Below are 24349 nucleotides of genomic sequence, written 5' to 3'. Positions count from 1 at the left end.
TGAGCCCTCGTAGAAAAGATGCGGTCGGCATCCACAAGGAGACAGATCCCCAAGTGAGAAATCCATGCTGAACACCGGCTCTGCTAAGTAAAAAGCAAACTGCTAGCCACACTACGTGAGAAGACGAGCATGACCAAAGACAGTGGGCAGGTGACTCAGGTAGTCGCAAAGGACAGCGAGTAAAGATTGATACAGGTGCACCGGTGGGGTTAGACTGAGGCCAATGCCACTCTCCTGGGTCCCAATAAAGCTGAGATAGGGCACGACCCTCCCACACCGAAAGCCTCCAAAGTGCAGCATCAGCGGAAGCGAAACGGGGGTCAACACAACGACGCTTCCCGCGGGATCCAACTACTCGTATGGCCTCCCAGCTAGCACCGGGGTAGACAAGGTGCGGAGAGGAGGTAGCATATGTCAATCTAGCATGCATCCCCTGGGAGTAGTCAGTATCAACTGTGAACAGCATGGTGTCTAAACGAACTAATAAGAGAGTGCTCTGAGCAAAGAGGCCTTCCCAGCCACTATGTGGAGGCATCTGAACCGTGCCTCGCATGACTGCGTCCCATTGTGAAGGAATGGCGGAGTCAATCTCAAGCAGTCTGTCTGTTACCCCGCGACCAATGTCATAATGTTCTGCCACAAAATCTGCATCCAGCATACGTGTCTCATGAAACAACCGCATAGAGGCAACAGGGCCAGTGTCCCAAGCAGCCCAATCAATGTGAGTCCTCTCTCCAAGCTGACGAGGTGGATTAACCGAAGAATCAAGAACTGCATCATTCCAAATAAGAGGCTGGAGCTCAATCTCCTCACGGCATGAGGGAGGTGAGCGTATGATAGCCCGTCGCATGGATACCCAAATCGGAAGGAGCGATCGGATGAAGGGTGAGAGAGTGCTGGTGAACAAGGGGGCATCCGTAAAGAGAAAACGATACCCTGTATGCCAAGTATGAACATCTCTAGTGCCGAGGTGTGGAGTCGCTGTGGAAAGAGCGGCCTGAAGAAGCATCTGCCAAGGTTCTTGGCCGGGAAAAAGACCCCGAACAATAAGCTTGGTAAGAAGGGCGCGGCTCTGTAATTCTGGATCAATAATGCCAAGGCCGCCCGCTGACCTAGGACGAATAATCGTGGACCAGAGAACTTGAGCACGAGTATCAGTAGTCCCATCTGTGCCACTCCATAAAAAGTTCCGCACTAGTCTGCGGAGCTGAGCTATCACACCAGAATGTAGCATCCAACAAGAGGCCGTATACCATACTGTAGCCAGAATGACCTGGTTGGCGACCAATGCACGGCCAGCCAACGACAGATGACGTGAAGACCAATGACATAGCTTCCTGCGAATAGACTGTAGTACGGGTGCAAACTGCTGCTGTGAGGAAACGTCAAATCCAACCTGAAAGCCCAGATATCTGCATGTCTGACCCGGCTGCAGCCATGTGAAACCATCAGTTACCCCCCAAGTAGGTATGTCATCACTGCCAACCAGTAACCCATAGGATTTATGCCAGTTAATGCGTGCACCACTCGCAATGCAAAAAACCTCCACGGCCTCCCGTATGGCATCAAGAGCTGCTAGCAAATAGCGCAACATCAGCATAGTGTCATCAGCAAACTCCTGATCGATAAGGTCCGGAGCTGAAGGTACTGGCATAGTCAAGCCACGAAATGCATGACTTTGAGCACGAAGAAAGTCAGACATAGTCTCTCCTACAAACAGATACAGATATGCTGCTAAAGGACATCCCTAACGGACAGATCGAGAGAGCTGAAAACTGCGACTGACACGACCACCAATAGTAATAGCACTGCTGGCAGTCCTGAAGAGAGCAGAAATGCCTGAGATCCATCTCGAAGGGAAACCCATCCTGGCTAATGATCCTTCGAGAAACTCCCACTCAACACGATCGTATGCTTTCTCGAAGTCAAGGATAAAAAAAGCGAGAGGTTCAGAAGATAATCTGGCCCACTCTACTGCCTCATAAAAAGTGAAGATATTATCGAGTATGGACAAAGCCTGTCTGAGAAGTATGAATAATATCTGGTAAGAACGGTCGCAAGCGATGGCTGATCAGTAACGCTAATATCTTATAGACCGAAGGGAGTAGGGTAATAGGTCTCCACTGGCGGAGCTGAGTGGGGTCACCCCCTTTCGGAATAAGAGATATGAGACCTGAACAAAGATCCGGATGCATATATCCTGATGCAAAGATATCCTGACAACCGCGAAGCAGTGGTATATGCAATACATCCCAATAGTTAAAAAGAAAGCTCTAGTGAGGCCATCCTCTCCTGGACACAAAGATGGATCTAGACTCTCGATAGCAGCATAAAGTTCTGCAAGTGTGAATGGAGCCAACAAGATCTCTGCCATAGTGTCTGTACAACAGCGTCGGGTGTGATGCCAGATCTGCTCGCGGGCAAGGAAAACCTCAGTAGTGCATACATCAGCAGTGAACAATGCCTCAAAATAATCTGCAGACATATCAAGAATAACATCAGGATGCATATGTAGTGTTCCCTGAGCATCGCACAAAGTCCGAAGGGTGGTGCCAAGAGGGCGCTCTTTATGCACAACGAAGAAGTCCTTATTCATTCGATCAGCTTTAGCGATCCAATGAGATACTGAAGCATGATGAGTGAACTCACACCTAGCCTCCTGTACGCAACGAATTTCCTCTGTGAGCTCTGTCTGTCTAGCAGCGAGATAAGCATCCTGAGGCCACTCCTCAAGCAAGCGCTGTGTGGAACCAAGAGGAATGTGGAGATCAAACTCGCGTACTCTCAACTGACGATGAATAGTAGCAGTCTGATCACGGCAGTAAATGCTAGACTGAGTAATGCAATGGGCAAGGAACTCTCCAGGGGGACCACAATAAGAAGCACCCGTGGACCACAAGTCACAAATCTGTTGCTGCAAAACTTCAGTGGTGAGAACACTGTCAGGGATGCGGCAGCCTCGTCTCTATTCAGAGGATCTAGTGAAAGAGATAAACAATGAGACGGGTAAATGATCTGAGAGGCTGGTCCCTCGCCAAATAGTAGTAAATCCACCTAGAGCTGCTGCCCAAGGACCAATGTAAAAACGATCAAGTCGCTCTAATAATCTTCCCTGCTATCTCTGAAACCCCCACGAGTAATAAAGTGTAGCAGGGTGGTGACCAAAAGAGGGTATGTGCCAGGCGTCAACACCTTGAATAGCTAGAAGAAATCGATCCCAAGTTGGCTGCTCATCGGGAGAAATGGATGATAGAACTGGAGGTGTGATGGATCGCCAGTCAGAAACGCTCTCGACGTTGTTGAAGTCGCCTCCAACAACCCAAGAGTCTACAACAGGTAGAGCAGCAGCCAAGGAGGACCAAAAAGTAGCTCTCTCCCGAGGAGTAGTGGGTGCATAGACTGACATAAAACCAATAATAGAGTCCCGAATCCGAATAGAAACATAGACTACTCTGCCAGCGACAAGGGTGCCATGCTGCTGAACTGATGCCAAGTAACGTGGCCCCACTGAAATGCATACACCGCAACTCTGTCCATGAATGCCCAAAGCAGGCTCCCAAAAAGTGTGAGCGTCCGAGGGCATGAGATTACCAAAGTGAGTAGTATTCTTATGCTCCTGTACTAGTAATATATCCACAGTGCCTACTACATGAGCGTGTAAATCTCTGCGAAGTAAAAGCTTACGTGAACCTCTTACCCGAGAAGTCTGTAAACCATTAGCATTCCAAGAAACTACATGTAAATCCATAGTCTACATGAAAGAATTGGTAAAGCATCTGACTAACTGCGCATCTTCTTGGAGGCAGCTTGGCCATCCAAGGGGTGAGCTTCGGGCGGCAGGAAAGCAACCCGCAAGCCCTCTCTAAAATATGGTGTCTCATTGCACCAACTGCGGACCTCAGCTTGTTTACATTGCATTACTGATGCTGCAGCTTTGACACCCCAAATGCGCATAGACATAGGAAGCACCACATCTGAGGATACATGAATGATCATAGGCAATGAATAGCAAGCATAAACATCACTCCATTCCATAGCACCAATACATGGAGGGAAGTGTGGAGACCAGAGCGGAAGTAGACAACCATAAATGAAGCTGAGCCATAGTTTGTGCATGCACAAAATGCAGAACCTGATCCTCGGACCATTCCTGAGCTGCATGGAATGGAAGGAAAAAGGAATGGGTAGGCTCAGAGCAACTGCCTATTAAAGAGGGAACACAACCTGGCTTGTGATGCATAAGGTAGAGTTGCACCCGCAATGGTCCTTCTGAGTCACCGCACATTTCAGCCTGATGAGTGCCCCAGGAAAGAGGACAAGAGCTGAGAAAACTGCGTGGGACGTAAGTATGAGCGGCTGAGGGAGGGGGTGGACCAGAAGGTGGAGGAGGGGGAGTAAGGGTGAGAGGGAGAGGAGGAAAAGGGAGAGGTAATAGCGGTGAATGATCCATCTGCATGGGAATAGGGACCTCAGGAAGAGGGGAAGGAGAGGGCAGGGGAATGGCAAGTGAAGGAGGAGCTGGTAGCAGAGGTAAGTGATCCTGTGCTGAAGAAGAAGAATGGCGAGGAGAAGCAGGGGGTAAGGGAGTGGTGGAAACTTGAGAGGGAGCACGAGAGTTAACACTAGGGGTTGCATGCGTTGTGGGTTGCTGACGAGGACGGAAGGAATGATTACGACCCATTGTCTGCCATGCAGTCTCAGTAGGAGCTGAAGCAGAGGGAGGAACATGGAGGGTTGAAGCTCGGGGAGCACCCGTAGGCTGCTGAGGTGCTCGAGTAGTAGTAGGAGGAACCGGCTGTGGACGCTGACCACGTGGCTGAGCATGAGTGCCAAGAGCCGGCTGTTGTTGTCGCCGATGGCGTGGCTAGGTGGGGCAATCTCGTGCCAAGTGTCCCATCTCGTGACAACGTAAGCACTGTCCTGGGCGGCCAGTGACTACCATTTGGCAAGAGTAGTCTCGATCACGCACAACCACAGTAACTGTATCTGGTAATGAAGTATCCCCAAACACCAGGACCTGAATGCGAGGTGGACCAGATGAGAAGATGCAGGATCCTGGAACTACTGTGCCAAAATGAGCAGCAATCATCTGAAGGAGATGCTCGTCAATAAAATGGAGAGGCATATCCGGGAAGGAGAGCGTCAGAGGGAATCTGGGAATAAGGTGTCGATTGCCAAACTCCTCAGTAGTAAACTCGGGATACCACCTCGTCAAGTATATCATTCTACGATCAGAGAGTATTGGAGAGCGAGCCAGGAGAGCTGAGGCAATGGTGGGATCTGAAAGACGTACCATGAATATGCCTCTGCCAAGGAATGTAAGCTCCGAGACTCGTCCCTGAGTAGTGCCCAATGCAGTCTGACACCAATCACGTATAGAAGAGCGAGGTGGAGACTGTCCAATCATCCAGCCAACCAAGGCATGCTGTGCCAAGTGTTGAATTTTCGAGTCAATATGTGTCAACAGGTCACCAGTACAATCCACGCCACAGGCAAGTGGTGATGGAGCGCCGTGTGTAGCACTCAAGACCGGCAAGGCCGCCATGAAGAATGGGCGAGACTGGCAAACGAGAAAAGCAAGACCCGAAGTGAGGCTTGGACTCTTTCTCTCTCTCTCTCTCTCTCTCTCTCTCTCTCTCTCTCTCTCTCTCTCTCTCTCTCTCTCTCTCTCTCTCTCTCTCTCTCTCTCTCTCTTGCTCTCTCTCTTGCAGGCGGTAGAAAGATGCACACAGATAAGGTTTGAAACAGTTAGGGTTTGCGGGTTGTTAGGGTTTCAGGGAAATAGGGTTTCACGAGATTAGGGTTTCACAGAATTAGGGTTTGCAGATGGGGGCTGTTAGGGTTTCACTGAATTAGGGTTTGAAGAGGTGGGCTGCAAGTACTCGCAGGCGGTGACGCGCAGGGCAGGCAGAGCGTGCGCGGCAGCAGGCTGCAGGCAGAGCGTGCGCGGCGGCAGGCTGCAAGCAAGCGGATACGCTACGTCAGACTGCCGGCAGGAGGGTACGCGGGTGCAGGCTAGCGGATACGCACAGACGGGTGCAGGCAAGTGGGTACACGCAGCTCTCTCTCTCTCTCTCTCTCTCTCTCTCTCTCTCTCTCTCTCTCTCTCTCTCTCTCTCTCTCTCTCTAGTTGTCCTTTATGCTAGATTGCCGCTACTCTATACAATCAATGGCTACCCAGCAGGGTCATTCATAACCCAGATATCAATTTACAAAGCAAATTGAAGAGGTATATACATCTGAAATTTTCAGATTATTATCGATAGTGGACCACCCGAAAGTTTCATTGACAGAGTTGACGTAACAACTTACAGATGCTCTCCATGCAGCTGCAAATACAGCCTTTCTCCACTCTCGTGGCGCGGGAAGAGAAAAAGGGTTAATAGACCCCGAAATAGTTGGTACGACGATGAATGTCGAGAGATGAGGACCAAACTTCACAAAGAGGTAGCGGCAGCGATCATTACACATAGACAGTCACAAATAACATTTCGGTGCCTTAGCCCGGCTTGAGCAAGAGCTATATGAGTTGTTCTTAAGTCAAGACTCCAAAGAAGTATGGCTCTTTGAAGATCAGCAAGCTCCCATACCCATTACCTCTACCGAGACTTGGGGGCATTATGCGACTAGTCTATATACAGTACCAGATCAGCCTCCTCTATCATTACCATGGAGCCCTGTCCTCACATCTGTACGTTCTTTACTGAGAGTCTGATACACGCAGCCATTAATAGACTACATATAGGCAAAGCATATGACCACAAGAGGCTGGTTGTTGAACATTTGCGGCATGCACAAGGTACATCGGCACGTTTGCTGGCAAACATGTCTTAACAGAGCCGTAGTTGAGGGCTTCCCCGAGAGTTAGAGCTCTAACATCATTGTGCCGATATTCAAGATGGGGGATCCTACGTCACTTGGTAACTATCGCACAATCATGATATGCCATGCATTGGCTAAGCTTTATGCTTTTGTGCTTGAACACGAGCTTGGTCGTTGAACAGAGAAAGAGGGTGTGAGAGCACATGGACAGGCTGGATTCAAAAGAGGTTTTGCTATCCTTGATCACATATTTACTCTTCGAGCCATCATCGAGGAGGATCGAGCACGTGGGCAGCGTATCTATTGTTGCTTTGTTGACTTCCGCAAAGCCTCTGACACAATGCCTAGAGCAAGGCTTATGCGTAGACTGTATGATCTTGGTGTCCCAAGCAGGGATTTAATATTTACGTAATTACGTCAAATTTTGTGTGATCACAAGGTCTTATTGACACATTTACATGATCACACAGAACCCGGTTAGTGGTGACTTACAAACCCACAAAATTCCCGCCGGGCTTTTCAGTTTTCTCGAGGGGCCCGTCGGGGTTCATTATTTTCCCTGCGGGCCCGCCGGGAATCCTGAAAAGCCCGACGGGCTGTTAGCGTTATATATACACGGGCCCGATCGGGCCCGCTGGGTGTATTAGCGCTAGTCTTGCTTTCGTCTTCTGAGAGAGAGAGAGAGAGAGAGAGAGAGAGAGAGAGAGAGAGCCCTTGCGACCACCTTTGCAGGTACGTCGAGAGGAGAGAGGGAGAGAGGGGGTCGTGTGGGAGCGTGCTCTGCGTCGCAGTGCGCGGCAGCAGCAGAGTACCTGACCACACAATCCGGGTATGTGTTGTGTACGATCCGAGTATGTGTTGTGTATGTGTGTGTATGCGTTGTGTGGTAGCGTGCCTTTTGTCGTACTACACGGCAGTAATAAGATACCTTACCACACAATGGGAGTGTGTGTAAGCTTTTCTACGGAACAATGCTTATCACAGGGGCATCACCTCGGTGACGCGGGGAAGATGGTGTCCTTGTGGTAAGTATTGGCTTACTGTTTGGGTACTACGTCGGTAATGCGGCGAATCTAGTATCCTTATGGTAAGTCAACTTCCCTTCCCCTTTTCCAAAAAACATATGGGCATCGGTCGGTAACACGGCTATATGATGTTCGAATGTAGACCGTTGTTTTTCCTTAGATTCAGGCGCACTCGATCGGTAACCCGGCTAATAGAGTGTCGTTTGTTAGAAGCATATGTTTTTGCATAAATGTGGCGTTCAAGTCGTTAACCCGGCCGTACGAACGTCATATAATTTGTATTTGTATGTGCATGTGCAGTTAATTTTTTAAGTATTAAGTATATGAAATACTTGGTCGGTAACACGGCTGTGAAAAGTATTTCATATACAAAATATATGAATTATTTGATTTTGTTGTTTATAACTATCCATTTGAAATTATATACTAGCTAATCATATTCAAAAGAATACTTTATTCATCAATCATCGATATTTTAAATGTTCAATTTATATAGAATACTTTATTCATCAATCATATCTATTTTAAATGTTCCATTTATATAGAATACTTTATTCATCAATCGTCGCTATTTTAAATGTTTCATTTATATAGAATACTTTATTTACCAATCATCGCTATTTTAAATGTTCCATTTATATAAATTACATGTAAAAAATTATTTGCACACAAATTGCATGTTTAATATTCGTTTTTAATCTTTTTAAAGGACTCTCAAGCATTATCGCTATTTTTAATGATTCATTTACATAAATTCTTTGCAAAAAATCTAAATGCACGTAATTTGCATGTTAAATATTCTTTTGTATCTTTTTAAAGAGCATCAATTATTATCGCTTTTTGATTGCTACATCCCTTTTTGGCGAGCTCTTCTCTCAAACGCTTTGCAACTGCAGGTACCTGAGAATGTTCACATTTTTTACGACTCTTTTTAGTGCTACCCAGAAAATGATCCCTAATACGTGGTGCACCGCCAGATTTTGTTGTGTGACAAAATTTACATTGCCACTCCATATATCGGCCGCATATGTTGTGAGCATAATCCCACTCTTTGCCAGGAGCTTTTTTATTCTTTGGCTTCTTCGTACCACTTATGTCCACATTTTGCTCCATTGCTTTTAAATTCAAACTGAAGAGAAAAGGACAAGATGTTCAGTTCTGAAAACATTTTTTTTATTTTCAATATATATTATAATTTAAAAGCCATTCAATATGAAAGTAACCATGATGCACAATATGAGATTTTCAATGCACGCTAGTCAATCCACATATCGATCACCTATATTGTGAGCAACCATACACATTGCAATGTAGTCTATACATGACGTAATAACCATAACAATGCTATGAATCTCTCTATGCAATTATTATTATAATGATTATTTATAGGTCCACTTTGATTTGCAAACAATAAGACACATCTAATTTCATTTGCTACAAAAAAACAAACGAAAGCAATAAAATATATGATTGGTCATTTCATGCACTAATAATCTATCGTAATACATAATGCACTCTCTGTATAAACCAATGCATGAACTAACGCAAATAAATTTTCAATATAATCACCCAATTGAGGACTACTTGTACCCAGTGAAGGATTGTAGCCCACCCATGCAACCAATTCAATATATAAAAGCTATTTTAACCCAATCAAGGATTATAACTCTTATATTGTAAATCAACTCAAATGCAAAACTTCAAGGATCTTTATATGCCCGGTACACTAGTAAAGGACATCCGACCCTTGACTATCGACTCGTCATTTACATATACTTATCTTCTAAAACCAATTACAGCTCTCATTTGGACCAATGGCTTCTTCGCAATGAGCGTGATTTCCCAAGTTTTCAGTTGTTTTGGTTTCGTACTTTCATGTCGGTAAACGAATTAGAATTTTTTAGAAGTGGTTACCGAATTAAGAATCACCTTCGGCCCAATAAAAAGGACCTGTGACTCTGTAACCTTAGGTCAATTCACAAAGAGATGACAATACCCGGCACTCGGATACACTCCCCAAGGATTTGCCTAGCTAAAAGACCGGGGTTAGCACACTATTTACTATATATAATTACACCCGCCGGGCTTTTTCATTTTCCCGGCGGGCCCGCCGAGAAAATGAAAAAGCCCGACGGGCCCCGCAGGGAAAATTAAAAAACCCGGAGGACTAACCGGCTCTATAGGTTTTTGCATGTCAAAATCAAAGTCACATTAACAATTAACGTGATCACGTGATTTTTTTGTGTATATACTATAGTTATTTACGTAATCACCCAATCGTGATTACGTTAATGAAATCCCTGGTCCCAAGTGAGATACATGGGGTATCCTTGCACTATAAGAGACAGTAACATGTGAGTGCCCACATCTGAAGGCCTCTCAGAGATCATAGACTCTAACATTGGAGTGAAACAGGGCTGTCCACTCTCTCCTAATCTTTTTGGCATGTATATTGATGAAATTTCAGATTATGTTGACAGAGATGAAGGGTTACAGAGCCAGCTGGATACATTGGAGAGATACGCACATGATAGAGACTTGTCTAAGACCAAGGTGATGATTTTTAATACGACAGCACAATGGGTGAGGGCATCAACGCCAACGTTTCTATACGGCGAGGAAGAAGTGGAGCTGGCTGAGAACTACACTTACTTGGGGTTATTTTCACAGGACCCTCCTTCTCCATGAGAGAGGCAGCAGCCTCTAGACTTACACGAGGATATGCAGCCCTCACACATCTGGAGCAGATGTGTTCACTAGTACAGTTCCAAGAGCCCCGAACTAAGCTATGGTTGTTTAATACGCTGGTGACATCCACACTATTGTATGGAGTTCAAATTTGGGGACCTAGTCTTGACCACCGCATGCGGTCCAGAGAAACTTCTAACAAGTGGAGGGCGATGGAGAAATCACTTGTCACTATGATCTCCAAGCTGATCTGATGCAAGGCAGCAATACCCCATGAGATTGTTAGAGCAGAATTGGCAGCTACTCCGATGGTGGTTGAGGCACTTACTAGGTCAGTTATATATGTGCATGGCTTGTGGGACCTGCCATCTCATCGCTACGCTAGATTGGCCTCAAATCATCCCGCCAACTAGCTTTGGGGGGCGACTCCAGATGTTGGTATGCGCAGATGTCAACGTGGTTTCAGTTACATGGTTTCACGATGGACAGATTGCCACCTTTGCACTACTCCTTGGATGCACCGTCGCTCTCACTGACTCGCCCGGAAATCAGCAGGATAGTCAGACAAGGTTTTACACACCTCTATACACAGGACCCGGCTGAGCCCTCCTCAAGAGTTGGGAAAGAAAATGGCTTTTTATAGAGAGCACTTTCTTCACACTTCCGTAGATGGTTTCGTTGCGCGGCCGAGATACATGGACTCACACCTCTCGCATGGGCTCCGATGCATGATAGGTCAGCTTTGCACTTCCTCTCATCAGCTACACATAGATACAGGGAGATATACTTTTAACACCCGCAGAGGAGCGGATATGCGAGCTATGTGACATTAAGTCAAAGACGGAGGAACACTATATCTGCCGATGTCCAGTGTATTATGAGATTAGAGGACGTTTTCATTGTCTCTTCTCAGATGGCTTTGAGCCCTTGTCTAGGGTGATGAATTACACTGATCAGAGATGTTTTGGGCTTTTCCTACTGCTGCTGCAGCATGGCGCACAATATCTAGTGGTACCTGGTAGTTCACTCTTCAAACATTTCAGGTCACATTGAGGAAGTTGGTAGACTTACTTCATCCCCTAAAACATAGATCACGCACTTGCAGGTGCCTAAGGCATTACAAGTGCCCAAGGTCCTAGAGACATTAATCAAGAAAGGGACAAATATTAAAATGTCATTTACACTGGAAAGCACGGTTTCTGCAATAGAAGGGTCACCTTGAGCTTGTGGAAACATATGGGCACTACCATCGAGCAGAAAATTGGCTCAACTGTATCTAAGAAACAGCTAGCTTTGAAACGAGCCTGCCCAGCAAGCTGTGTCCCAACCCAGTAGATAACCTTCGGTTTTTTTGGCCTGTAGTAACTTTGAATGCTCGTGTGTCCGAAGTTCTAATATACCCCTCAATCTACCTTGAATACGTATAAAAAGGTAAAGTTTGAAATACTGTCCCTGTTTGAGTGCAAGCTGACATGCATCAAAATTTGGTTACTCTACGTAAATTAATGTAACTGTTCTCAATTGTAGCACGCTTCTTTTGTAAAAGGGAAAGCTATTCACCATATGCTTGTCAGACGCTGCTTGCCATCGACAACCTCCAATAGGCCCCTGAAACAAGAAAAGCGAGTCCCAATCAATGCACACAGATCCACTCTACTTGGGTTGTTTGTTGGGGGGGGGTGTGCGGGGGGGGGGGGGGGGGGGGGGGGGGGGGGGGGGGAGCTGTGTCCTAGCTCTACAAGTGTCCTAGCTCTAAAAAAGAAAAAACTACCTACAAGCTAGCAAAATATGCAAAATTTAATTTAAAAACAGCTTACTGGCTCTTTTCATGGAAAAACATGGTTGGTAAAGGAATGTTTAATAGCAGTGATTCGATAAGCTTGCTTGCTGTTTTTTTGTCCCAGACATATTCCCGCTGAAAAATACAGCAAGCCCATGAAAAATTTGACTGCAGCCCACTAAGCCTGGCTTTCCAAAACATAAAATCAGACAAGTACAGAATTGCATGTCCACCTGGTAAGATGGACGTAGATCCAGCTTTCCTCTCTTGATTTTGTCCAGTACAGAACTCACAGTGAAATCTGAAAACCATGAAAAACATAAACAGCGGGCTTTGCTTCTTGAAAAAGCAGCATTTAATGCTGCTAAAGGACAGACGGCTAACAATCTTAACATTCAAAAACTGAGTACATAGCATGAATGCTCCAACGATATCTGGACATCAGAATTTACCACAACAAGTAATCAGCAAAAGTGAAAGTATCAAACATTTCATCATCTCGACACCCATTACATAATGCTCATATGTGGCCAAAAGGCAGGAATATGCCAAGAAATATTGGATGGACATGCTTCAAGTATGGCGAATATGCACAACCTCATAGCTATAATGACCCTAAAGATAATCACTACGAAGTCAAGACGATGGCTGTCGTTCCAAATAGCCTACCCCATCAATGTCAGATGTAGCGGAATTGAAAGACTAGACAGAATCAAGCAATCACACAATCAAAGACCCTTTTCTAAACTTGCCTTAGCGGATGTGACTTCGCATTAATGGTGAATTCTTTCTCATCAGTATGGCTCTTAGCTTGCCCACCTGCCCGCTTACTTCCAGCATGTGCTTCAGCCTTGCTGCTTTCGCTGCCACATACCTACCCACCCAGCCCGCTGCCTCCTAGTCCTGCTGCTTCCACCCATATTATTTGACTCACAGACACCTGCCTTCTTTGACACCCACACACTTTTTTTTTTGTAAATCAGATTTGATTAATTTAGAAGTGGGAAACCTCAAATCGAGGAAAACCCACAGAAAAGAAGAGGTACAAAAAGCGAAGCTGTATGATGCTCCGAGGGCTAGAAACAATCAAAGTAAATCCTGTATTCATCAAGAGTAATATCACCAGCCTTATAAGCGAAATGCAGCGCTTGGCCAAGCGACAGTTTAAAATAGGGAAATAGGGCAACGTCAATGCCTTGAAACATCAAGAAGTTGCAATGGTGCCAGATGGCCCACAGGACCCATAATCTGACCCAAGCAAAAAAGACTGCAAACTGAGACTGCGAGACTGAAGCGTCCCAAAAAGCCAAAACCGGCTGTGAAAAGTGGCGGAAGGGAAACAGAGCCAAAGAGCAGCCGACACCTGTCGAAAGGATATGGAGCAACGAAAATCCCACAATAAGTGTGGCACAGTCTCCTCCGCTGCACGACATCTGAAGCAACAAGAAGACGCAATATGCGGAGTATGCAATGTGCTACCCACAAGTAAAGCTCCCACCAAACAGCGCCACAAGAAAATATGTTCCTTCAAAGGGAGACGACTCTGCCAAATGGAAGACAATGTGCACCTCCACCATAGGGATGACTAGGAGGGTGGCCACAACTGATTACCATGACGCGCAATCCACGCATCAGATTGGAGGAGAGCGTAGACACTACCGGCTGAAATGCATTCCAAGTTGACATCGGCAAGATTCCAATCCAAACAACGGGAGTCTTCATCAAAGGAGGAACAGGAGACAGAGCAGCAAGCATGCCGCGAATTTCTCGCCGGAGAGGAGAATAATAAGTATGTACCTGAAAGGCACCGCCAACAGTTGGTGGTTAACCCTTATCCTGGAAGATCGTAAACCCCAAGATTGGATTGCTTCCAAGAAGGAGTTCTACGCACAGTTCCTTCCTCCAGACTATGAGAAAGAGGTAAAGAAAGAATGGGATCGACATTCACAGTCGGAGAACGAAATTGTTCCATGCTATGTGGATAGGCTTTGGGACGTTCTCTTGAAAGTCACTCCATTCAAGAAGATTGACGATTCGGAAAAGATGCGCAAGTTTGAAGCAAGTTTGCATGAAGCCTTGCAAAAGGCTATGAAGCTTTACCCTCGAGGTAACTTGCAGATACTTATGGAATCAGCCCGCATAGTTGATGGAATACATGACAAGGGTACTCCCAGGAAGATGGAGCAAAGCACTTACCATGCCAAGAAGAAGGCTCTCCATGAGCAGCCTACCTCTACTTCTTCTTCGCAAAAGAAGAAAAGAACCGCCTCCGAAGCAGAAGCAAAGCCAAATCAGCCCAAGAAAGGGAGATATCTCTCTCCTGCTGAGTTGCGAACCTAAATTAGTGAAGGAAGATGCTTCAGGTGCGGACAAGTTGGTCATATGAAGGGTGATTGTCCTACCAAACCTCCGCAACCACCCTCTTCCAATGCAGTCCCAGATGTACATGGAAATACAACCAAGGATGGAAAAGAAAGAGCTCTTCTTAAAGCATGGGGTAGCATCAACAACCAATGCGCTCTCATTTTGTTTGACCCTGGCAGTATAGACAACTTCATCTCTACCAAGATAGCTGATGACCTAAACTTGCAGCCCAATCGTTTTGGAGTTTCTATTCAAGCACGATCTGCTTTCAAAGGGCAAAACTACTCTAATCATAGGGAAGTTGAATCTAAAGGTCGACGACTACAAGGATCAAGAGTCTTTCTTACTAGCTTCACTTGAAGGATGCGATGTTATCTTGGGAATGCCTTGGCACTACAAGATGCATCCCATTCCTGACTATGTTCAGAAAACCTTATCCTTTGCTCATAAAGGAAAGGAGTATCTTGTACTTGCAGATGCATGATTGGCGTATTCCTATCGCCAATCACATTGCCATCAAGAAAGAAATGAAAAAGTGTGTTTCAACGTACTTGATTTTTGCAAGAGAGAGAGATGTGTCTGTTTCACAACTTTCTTCCTCTTTAGAGCAAAAAAGACTTAAGTTATTAGAAAGTTATAAAGATTGTTTTGCAGATGAACTTCCAAACGAACTCCCACCTTCGCGACCTGAGGATCATACAATTGATTTGATCCCAGGAAGTTCTCCTCCAAATCAGCCCCCTTATCGAGTTAGTCTAATGCAGCAAGAGGAAATTCTCAAGCAGGTTAACGAACTTTTGGAGAAGGGCTTAATAAGGCCTAGTACTTCTCCATATTGTTCACCTGTCTTGCTAGTACAAAAAAAGGACGGCACATTCCGCATGTGCATAGACTATAGATCTCTAAACAAGATCACAATCAAGAATCGATTTCCAATCCCTCGGATTGACGACATTCTTGACAAGTTACAAGGAGCAAGTGTTTTTAGTCGTATAGACTTGAAGAGCGGTTATCATCAAATCCGCATAGCTCCTCAGGATGTGCATAAGACTTCATTTAGAACAACCTTCGGGTTGTATGAATTCTTAGTGATGCCTTGTTAGGTGCAGCGGAATGAATGTTGTATTTTCTCAAGATTAGTGATCTTTATTGCTCAAGGTTCCTTTTAGTTCTTAGGGAAAGAGAGAGCTTTCCGTCTTATGGAGAGTGCTATGATCACAAACAAAGTGAGTGGATATTGTGCGTGCAAGTGAATGAAACTGAGAGAAGGAGAGAGAAGAGATACAACACCCGAGAGGTTGTAAAACCCTCCTCCGAAGGCCCCACTGTCGTCGGCGAGAGTGGTCTATTCTTTGATTGCACAAAGGTGTACAATGCGTATGCAATGGACTATGCAACTTGGTCTATGCCGATGACGACGACGATGACGATGACGACGACGACGATGGCTCAGATCTGAGATCTTCTAATCGCTGAATTTCGGGACTGTTTCGGTGGCTGAAAATGACTGTTTTGGCTACGTTTTCTTGGCTGAAAATTGAGGTTTCTTAGGGCTGAAAACTGATGGTCTTTACGGGCTGAATCTGCTACACTTTAGGTGAATAATGCCGGTCTTAATTTGCTGCTGAAATCCAAAAACGCCAGGGGCTGAAATTGGTCCTTCGGTCGCCGGGGTTCTGCAAATGCAAAAATGCTAGGCTGATCTGCTGTGTCGTGATGACGCCGGGGCTGATCTGCTGTGCACAAATCGCCAAGGCTGATCTGATGCAAAAACGCTAGGTCTTCTGTGGAGAAAACGCCAGAGTAGTCGCAGGGGTTGGTCTTGCTGAGAAGTTGCCTGTTGAGCAAGGTGCTCCTGCTGCCTCTTCTGCCAGAAAGTGTGAACTTTGGTTTGCTTATATATTAACTTAGCAAAATTGCCCTACCTACTTTTGTTGGAAAGTCACTTAAAAATAATAAGTGAAAATCCCAATAAATAGGAAAATAGGCTAAATGCAGTGGAAAATTCCCCTAACTGATGCTAATGGATTCTGATGGGAATTCCGATGATCATGCTGTGTGCAACCGGAGGATATGCATCTATGCTAAGTGACTGGGCATGCACGGTCTACGAATAGACTCACAAAAGTACCAGATCACTGCTAATCTAGACTTGATTGAACTGACTGAGCCCTGCTGTGGTGTAGCTTGTCCACGGACACATAGGGTTGGGATGTGTCACGTGACATGCCTTTTGGACTCACTAATGCACCAGCCACATTCAACAGAATGATGGATAGAATCTTCCACTCATATAGAAGCTTCACAGGCGTTTGTAGAATGGCCTACGCCAACTACAGTACATGATGTACGAAGTTTCCTTGGCCTCTGTTCTTATTATCGGCGTTTCATTCGAGCTTTTGCCGCGATAGCAGGTCCCCTCCATGACCTGACAAAGAAGCGGATTCCATTCCATTGGGGGTCTGGACAAAAACAAGCTTTCGAAAAGCTTAAGTATCTACTCAGTCACGGACCTGTTCTCACCGTCCCTGATCTTCGCAAACCTTTCGAGGTATACTGCGATGCATCTGGAGATTATGTAGGAGCAGTTTTGAACCAAGAGGGTCACGCGATAGCCTATGAAAGTCGGCGCCTTAAAGATGCAGAGTTGCATGTTTCCATATACGAGAAAGAGTTAATGGCAGTAATTCATGCTCTTTCCATTTGGAAACACTATCTGTTAGGAACAGATTTTATTATCAAGACAGATCATCAAAGTCTTCGCTACTTTCTCACACAGAGAAAGTTATCAGAAAAGCAGATGAGATGGGCCAACTTTCTTTCAATGTTCCATTTTCAGATTTTACATACTTCTGGAACGAAGAATGCAGTTGCAGATGCTCTCTCTAGGCGTCCAAAGATCAATGCACTAACAACAATTTATCATGAGGAACTAGAATCTCTCAGCGAGATGTATCCTCAAGATCCAGACTTCGCCACAATTTGGGCAGATCTTCAAGCTGGTCACTCAAGGCCACCTTATTCCATTAGGGATAATACACTCTATCGTCAACAAGTAATATGCATAGCTCAGCCCTTACGACAGAAGGTGATGGATGAAGCACATAATTCTCCTTATGCCGGGCATCGGGGAATTGCTTCCACCACTAGTGCCATCGAAAGGTATTTCTTTTGGCCAACAGTCCGTGCGGACATTGAAAAACATGTACGTGAGTGTTTAGTCTGCCAAAAAGTAAAATATGACAGACATAAAGTTTATGGCAAGCTTCAGCCGCTCCCTGTGCCTAACACGCCATGGGAAAGTATTGCCACGGATTTTATTGCGGATCTTCCTCGATCCAAGAATGGAAATGATGCAATCTGGACTATAGTAGACAGATTCAATAAGCAAGCACATTTTCTTCCAGTAAAGAAGACGATCAAAGTTGATCACATGGCTAGAATATTTCTAGCTCAAATTTTTAAACACCATGGATTGCCAAAGACTATTGTCAGCGATAGAGATCCCCGCATGACTAGTCTATTTTGGCAGGCATTGTTTGAAAACTTGGGAACTAAGCTTGACTTTTCATCAGCTTATCATCCTCAAACAGATGGTCAAAGCGAAATCGCTAATGCCACTATTTTAGATCTCCTCAACTGCTATGTTTCGGAACGACAATCCGAATGGGAACAATACTTACCAATAGTTGAGTTTGTGTATAATAATACCATACATTCCTCAACTGGTAAAGCTCCCTTCGAAATTATTTATGGGAAGCCACTCTTACTTCCTATTATGGTTACCAAAGAAAACATCTTCGCCGCAGATGAATTTGTGCGCAATATTGATATTGTCCATCAACAAGTAAAGCAAGCGATTCTTCGTACTCAAGAGCAACAAAAGAGAAAAGCAGACAAGCACAGAAGGAATCTCAATCTAGAAAAAGGACAATATGTCCTGCTTCAGTTTGAGAAAGCTAGATTGAAAAAGCGGGTCGGAAAAGGGAAAGTTGTCAAACTTTCCCATAGATTTTACGACCCTTTCAAAATTACAGATAAAGTCAATGACGTGACTTTCAGATTGGATTTGCCTTCTCACTGGCGCATCCATAATGTTTTTCATGTCAGTCTCCTCCGACCATATGTTGGACCTCCTCCAGTGGCGCCAGTACAAGAAGATCCTCCAAAAGTCGCAGAGACTGAGGAAATCCTTCAACCTGAACAGATAATACACCACTCGGAAAATTTTTCAAAGGTGGCAGCGGAAGATTCAATGAAGATAAGAACTGGCTCATGATCCTATGGGTACCTCGACTCCGATCTAGAACACCTGCAATGCCAAACACATGAACAAGGCATACCTTTCATTTTGGCCTTTTCAAGACGTTAATATTACATTTCATTTCTCTCTCTCTCTCTCTCTCTCTCTCTCTCTCTCTCTCTCTCTCTCTCTCTCTCTCTCTCTCTCTCTCTCTCTCTCTCTCTCTCTCTCTCATCTTTGATTCACCAAAGGGTATGCAGCAACAGTTGGATGCATTACACAAATTTGCAAAGGATAGTGGATTGTCTCTAAACCTTGGTAAAACCAAGGTTATGGTGTTTAACACCACACCATAGTGGATCAGGAGATCAGCACCGACTTTTACATATGGTCAAGAGATTGTAGAATATACAAATGCATACACTTACCTTGGGGTTGTCTTCACTGGACCAAGGTTTTCTTTGGGGAGAGCAGCAGAGACTAGATTGACTAGAGCTTTTGCGGCCTTGGGAGGCTTGGAGAGGATGTGTTCGCACGTTCAGTTCTAGGAACCTCGGACAAAGTTATGGCTCTTTGATACCTTAGTAGCCTTAGCTATGTTGTATGGGGTGCAAACATGGGGACCTTTTGTAGGCCAGGATGGTTGGAGACGTATGGAGCATAGTTACCCGGAACGCGGAACGGGAACGGGAACGGCGACGGGATCCCCGCGGAACGGGGGAACGGCTAGGGGTTCGGAACGGGAATGGCGCGGAACGGGAGGTATAAAAAACACCCAAATAGTGCATTTTTTAGCTTCTTGTGTTTAAATACAAGGAGTATTAGAGTGCTTTGACTCTAATACTCACAGTATTAGAGTGCTTTGACTCTAATACTCACAAAAAACTCGTTTTGAAGACCATTCAATCTTGCTATGACTAGATGATGTGTGTGTGTGTGTGTGTGTGTGTGTGTGAGAGAGAGAGAGAGAGAGAGACTCGAGAGAGTGAGAGGGAGAGGGAGAGATTTGAGAGAGTGGGAGGGAGAGGAAGAGAGCTTGAAGGCTTAAAGCCTTGAGCCTTGAGAGAGTGAGTCTTGAGAGGGAGAGATCTTGAGAGTGTGAGAGGGAGAGAGCTTGAGCCTTGAGGATTAGCTTGTGGAGAGAAAGGGGGAGGGGGGTGCATTTTATGAGTCCTTGAGGCCTTGCACACTTCAAAAAGAAGCCCAAACATTTACTTCAATTTTTTCAATTTTTACCAAATTTGTTTGTAGCCGTTGGCCGTTCCAGGGGCATTCCGGAACGTTTTGGGGGCGTTCGGAACGTTCCGGTTTGCACTGGCCACCCGGAACGTCAAACGTTTCGGGACGTTTCGGAACGTTCGGGAAGGGAACTGCCCCCCCGGAACGCCAGAACGGGGGCTAGGGGGCGTTCCCCGGTAACTATGGTATGGAGAGGCCCTTGGTATCTATGATCTCTCAACTGATCAAAGCCAAGGCCTCCGTACCCCACGCTATCATTCGAGCAGAGCTAGTTGCCCCTCCTAAGGAAATTGAGGCGCTTACCAGATCAGCCTCCTTTGTGCACAACTTGTGGGATACTACTAGAGATAGATATGCTAGACTGGCCCTTGAGTCTTCCAGACAGTTAGCTCTTCAGGGGGACACTTCATGCTGGTATGCACGGATGACATCATGGTTTCAGACGCATGGTTTCACCATGGACAGGCTGCCCCCTTTCCAGTACTCTCTTCAGGCACCCTCGATGTCTCTTACACGGGTGGAGATTACTAGACTCATTCGTCAGGACCTGATCTAGCTGGATACCAGAAGGACATGGATAGAGCCGCCACAAGAGTTGGGCACGAAGATGGCTTTCTATAGAGAGCATCTTCTCCACCTCACAGGAGATGGGTTTGTGATTCGACCCAGCTACATGGACACACATATGTCTCATGGTTTGCCGTGTGCCATTGGTCAGATACACACATCCTCACATCAGCTGGAGATTGAGACTGGTAGATTTAGAGGGATACCAACAGACAGCAGGATATGCCGCTTATGCCAGTTAGAGCCAGAGACAGAGCTACATTACATATGTCATTGCACAGTGTACTATGATATACGGGGCTGTTTCCATTGCGTATTCAAAGAGGTTTTCCGTCCTTTCTCTAGGGTCATGAGTTATGAGGATCAGAGATGTCTTGGGCTGTATCTACATGAGTTACACAGATATAGAGACACTTTACTGGGGAGAGATAGAGCGAGACAATCCCAGAGACAGATTACAGATTTCTTTTCACGAGATATGCAACAGCCAGAGGAGCAGTCATCATTGCAGAGCTCGGCCTCATTCAACCACTACCGGCACTCTCATTGACCGAGCACTGGAGCTACGGAGATCCAGACGGCCACGATTGAGGAGAGGGGCTACACAGCATCGATGGAGACTACAGCAGAGGATTCGAGCCATACTCTCTCGATATCCAGAGTGCAGATGAGGAAGGATTCTAGTAGTAGTATCTAGTTCTTTTGTACCCAAACATGGTATTAGATTCACCATTTTGTTACAGATTGGTCTCATAGGTCATTTTGGCCTTTTGAAGACGTTAATATAACATTTCATTTCATTTCATCTCTCTCTCTCTCTCTCTCTCTCTCTCTCTCTCTCTCTCTCTCTCTCTCTCTCTCTCTCTCTCTCTCTCTCTCTCTCTCTCTCTCTCACATTTTTTGCACAACAATCTCTCATCCTCTCTCTAGCGCCTCCTCTCCTCAACGTGTAAACACCCTACACACGATGTTTGTGCGTGCAAGTGATTGCGGTGCCCGTACGATGGGCAGTTTGCGCTAGACGAGATCTATTGCGATAGATATGAGATCCAATGGCTGCCCGGTCCCGAGAAGAGGTTTGCTCGCGGTTGCAGACGAGATCATCACTCGATTCACCCTTTTTCGTTGCACCTTTGACACATTCTTTGAAAACGGAGTGATTCAAACTCGGGTGGAGACCCAAATGGACGATACTTGTCACAAACTGCTGACGTGTCAAGCCACTAAAGAATGAAGCCAACTTGAGAACAAATCTGGAGAAGGAGAGAAACATGTCTGGAGTACAGAGCATGGAACCTCCTCTTCGGTGCCTTCACCTCTGTTGTGGTGCTCTGCATCCTGGTGATCACATCGTCTCCATATAGGAAAAACGCTAGAAGAATGTCCTTGCTGCCCATCATCTGCATCACGTCCGCCATACTCCTCCTAGGGCAGCCCAATGAGGGCGCCCTACACCACAGGAACTCTGCACACATGCCAACTGTATTGCCCACACCTATATACCCACACATATCCAGGTCGTCCAGCTATCCACCAGCCCCCACAACCTGGTAAATGGGAAAAAATAGGGAAAGAGTGGAAAGGGACACCAAAACGTAGGGCTGGGGAATAATATTCCCAACCTACAAGAGCACAAATGGCCATGGAACCAAGCCAAAACCCTAGGCTAAACATGGCCAGACACGACCCGACATGAGAAACCTACCTCACACTAGCCGCGCACAGCCACAAAACAGCCCACATTCCCTAGCATCTATCCTTGGCAGAAACTGGGACCGACTATACGAATCAAGAGAGATGGCTGAACTCTGACAAGAAGCTATGGGAGCGTATCAATGCTCGAATCCGATCATTCATTATCCTCAATAGTACACCATCTGTCAGCAATCACATCAAATTGATGAAGGAAGAGAAGTAGATCTAGGATTGGCTTTCATCCTTATATGATTGAGTTTCTCTGATAAAGTGGATAGCTTTGGAGGTGCAGTTGAGAACCCTGGATGCGAAGCACTCATCCATGAGAGATGACATCAAAAAGATGTAGGAGCTCTAGCAGGAGATAATTCGTATGGGAAAGCTTATCCATTCAAAGGACATGGCCATCCAGCTTTTGGCCCAGTTACCTCCTCAGTATACCAATATCTATTCTCCGTTGATTACTAATGGCTGTCTAAATACTATTTCTTGGGACGAGATTGTTCCAATGGTGTTGGACCAAGAAGAGCAGTTCAATACACAGAAGAGGCCAGGCTCCGAAGCCTTGGCCGGTTCTTCCAACAACAACAACAACAACAAGCAAAAGGGTACGAAGAAGAGCAACAACAATCTAAAGAAGAGCGATGCTGAAAAGAATGCCTTGAAGGCGGATCGGCATTGCAATCATTGTGAGAAGAAAGGCCATTATTTGCTTAAGTGTCTACGAATACTGCGTGCACGGATGCATGAGTGCTCGGCGTGTTGTGAGAGGAAGGAGAATGCAAAGAGTTTGGGTGGAGCTCTCACTGAGGGTTAGAATTCCTCACTAGTACTTATTAATCTACATAACCAAGGAATGGAGAACAAGTTAGTAGTACGGTCAGTGATGGGTGTCAGGCCAGTTGGCGTGAACGCTAACAATCTCCCACTTGAAGGCCAATGTGGCCCAAGTGGCTATAGGTGTAAGTATGTACATTCGTACGATCATGAAGCAATCCTACGGCTTAATCCTACTGTTAGGTGCAACGGAATGAATGTTTGAACTTTGCTCAAGATGAGTGCTCCGAACTGTGCTCAAGGTTCCTTTTGTTCTTATGGAAGGTAGAGCCTTCCGTTCTTAATGAGAGAGTGCAATGATCCTAACAAAGTGAATGGACACTGTGCGTGCAAGTGTATGAGACTGAGAGATAGAGAGAGAAGAGAGATACGACACCAGAGATGTTGTAAAACCCTCCTCCGAAGGCTCCACTCTCGTCGGCAAGAGTGGTCTACTATTGATTGCACAAACTGATACAATGGGAATGCATGTGACTGATGCAAGTCTAGGCTATGTCGACGACGACGACAGTGATGACGAAGTCGACCTAAGGGCTGAAATCTGCAATCTTTCTATTGCTGTCCAAAAACGCTGATTTGGGGGTTGTTTTCTGTGGGTCTTTGTCGCTGAAAATCTGCAAGTTTAGGGCTGAAAAGTGAGGTTCATTAAGGCTGAAAACTGAGGTTCTTACCGGGCTGAATCTGCTACTTCTTATGGCTGAACTTGAAGGTCTTCTATTGCTGCAAATCGCCAGGGCTGAACTTGCAAAGGCTGGAATCTGCAAGCGCTAGGAATGTCAAAAACGCTAGGTATGGGATCTGTCAAAAACGCTAGCTGATGTTTTCCAAAAACGCTAGGGGGTGCTGCTTCGTTGGCGAGGATGCTGATGCAAAAACACTATGCACCGGGGTCTTCCGTCGCGGTGATCTGTTGATGAGAAAATGCTAGGGCTGATTCTTCTTGCTTGGTTGGGGAAACCGCCAAGGTCTTGTTGAGAAGTTGCCTGCTGAGCTTGGCTCCTGTTGCCTCTTCTGCCAAATAGTGCTAGCTCTAGTTTGCTTATATACAAACTTAGCAAAATTGCCCTACCTACTTTTGTTGGAAAGTCA

At 45.7% G+C, this 24349-nt stretch overlaps 1 protein-coding gene across 1 annotated transcript in view; it reads right to left on the bottom strand.

The window, feature by feature from the left end:
- The window catches only part of LOC147426784 (uncharacterized), a 192615-nt gene that overhangs the window by 144949 nt on the left and 23317 nt on the right, over positions 1–24349 (bottom strand). The window contains exons 2-4 of the mRNA XM_086498705.1: positions 12549–12616; positions 12353–12450; positions 12096–12143 (exon numbers count right to left, since the gene is read on the bottom strand). Coding sequence (XP_086354831.1) covers positions 12096–12143; positions 12353–12450; positions 12549–12616 — 214 coding nt within the window. The remainder of the gene's footprint in view (positions 1–12095; positions 12144–12352; positions 12451–12548; positions 12617–24349) is intronic.

The sequence above is a fragment of the Adiantum capillus-veneris genome, chromosome 24 (genome assembly GCF_014529385.1).
Source record: "Adiantum capillus-veneris isolate H3 chromosome 24, ASM1452938v2, whole genome shotgun sequence".
NCBI classification, from domain to species: Eukaryota; Viridiplantae; Streptophyta; class Polypodiopsida; order Polypodiales; family Pteridaceae; genus Adiantum; species Adiantum capillus-veneris.
This window is presented reverse-complemented; position numbering and strand designations above follow the sequence as displayed.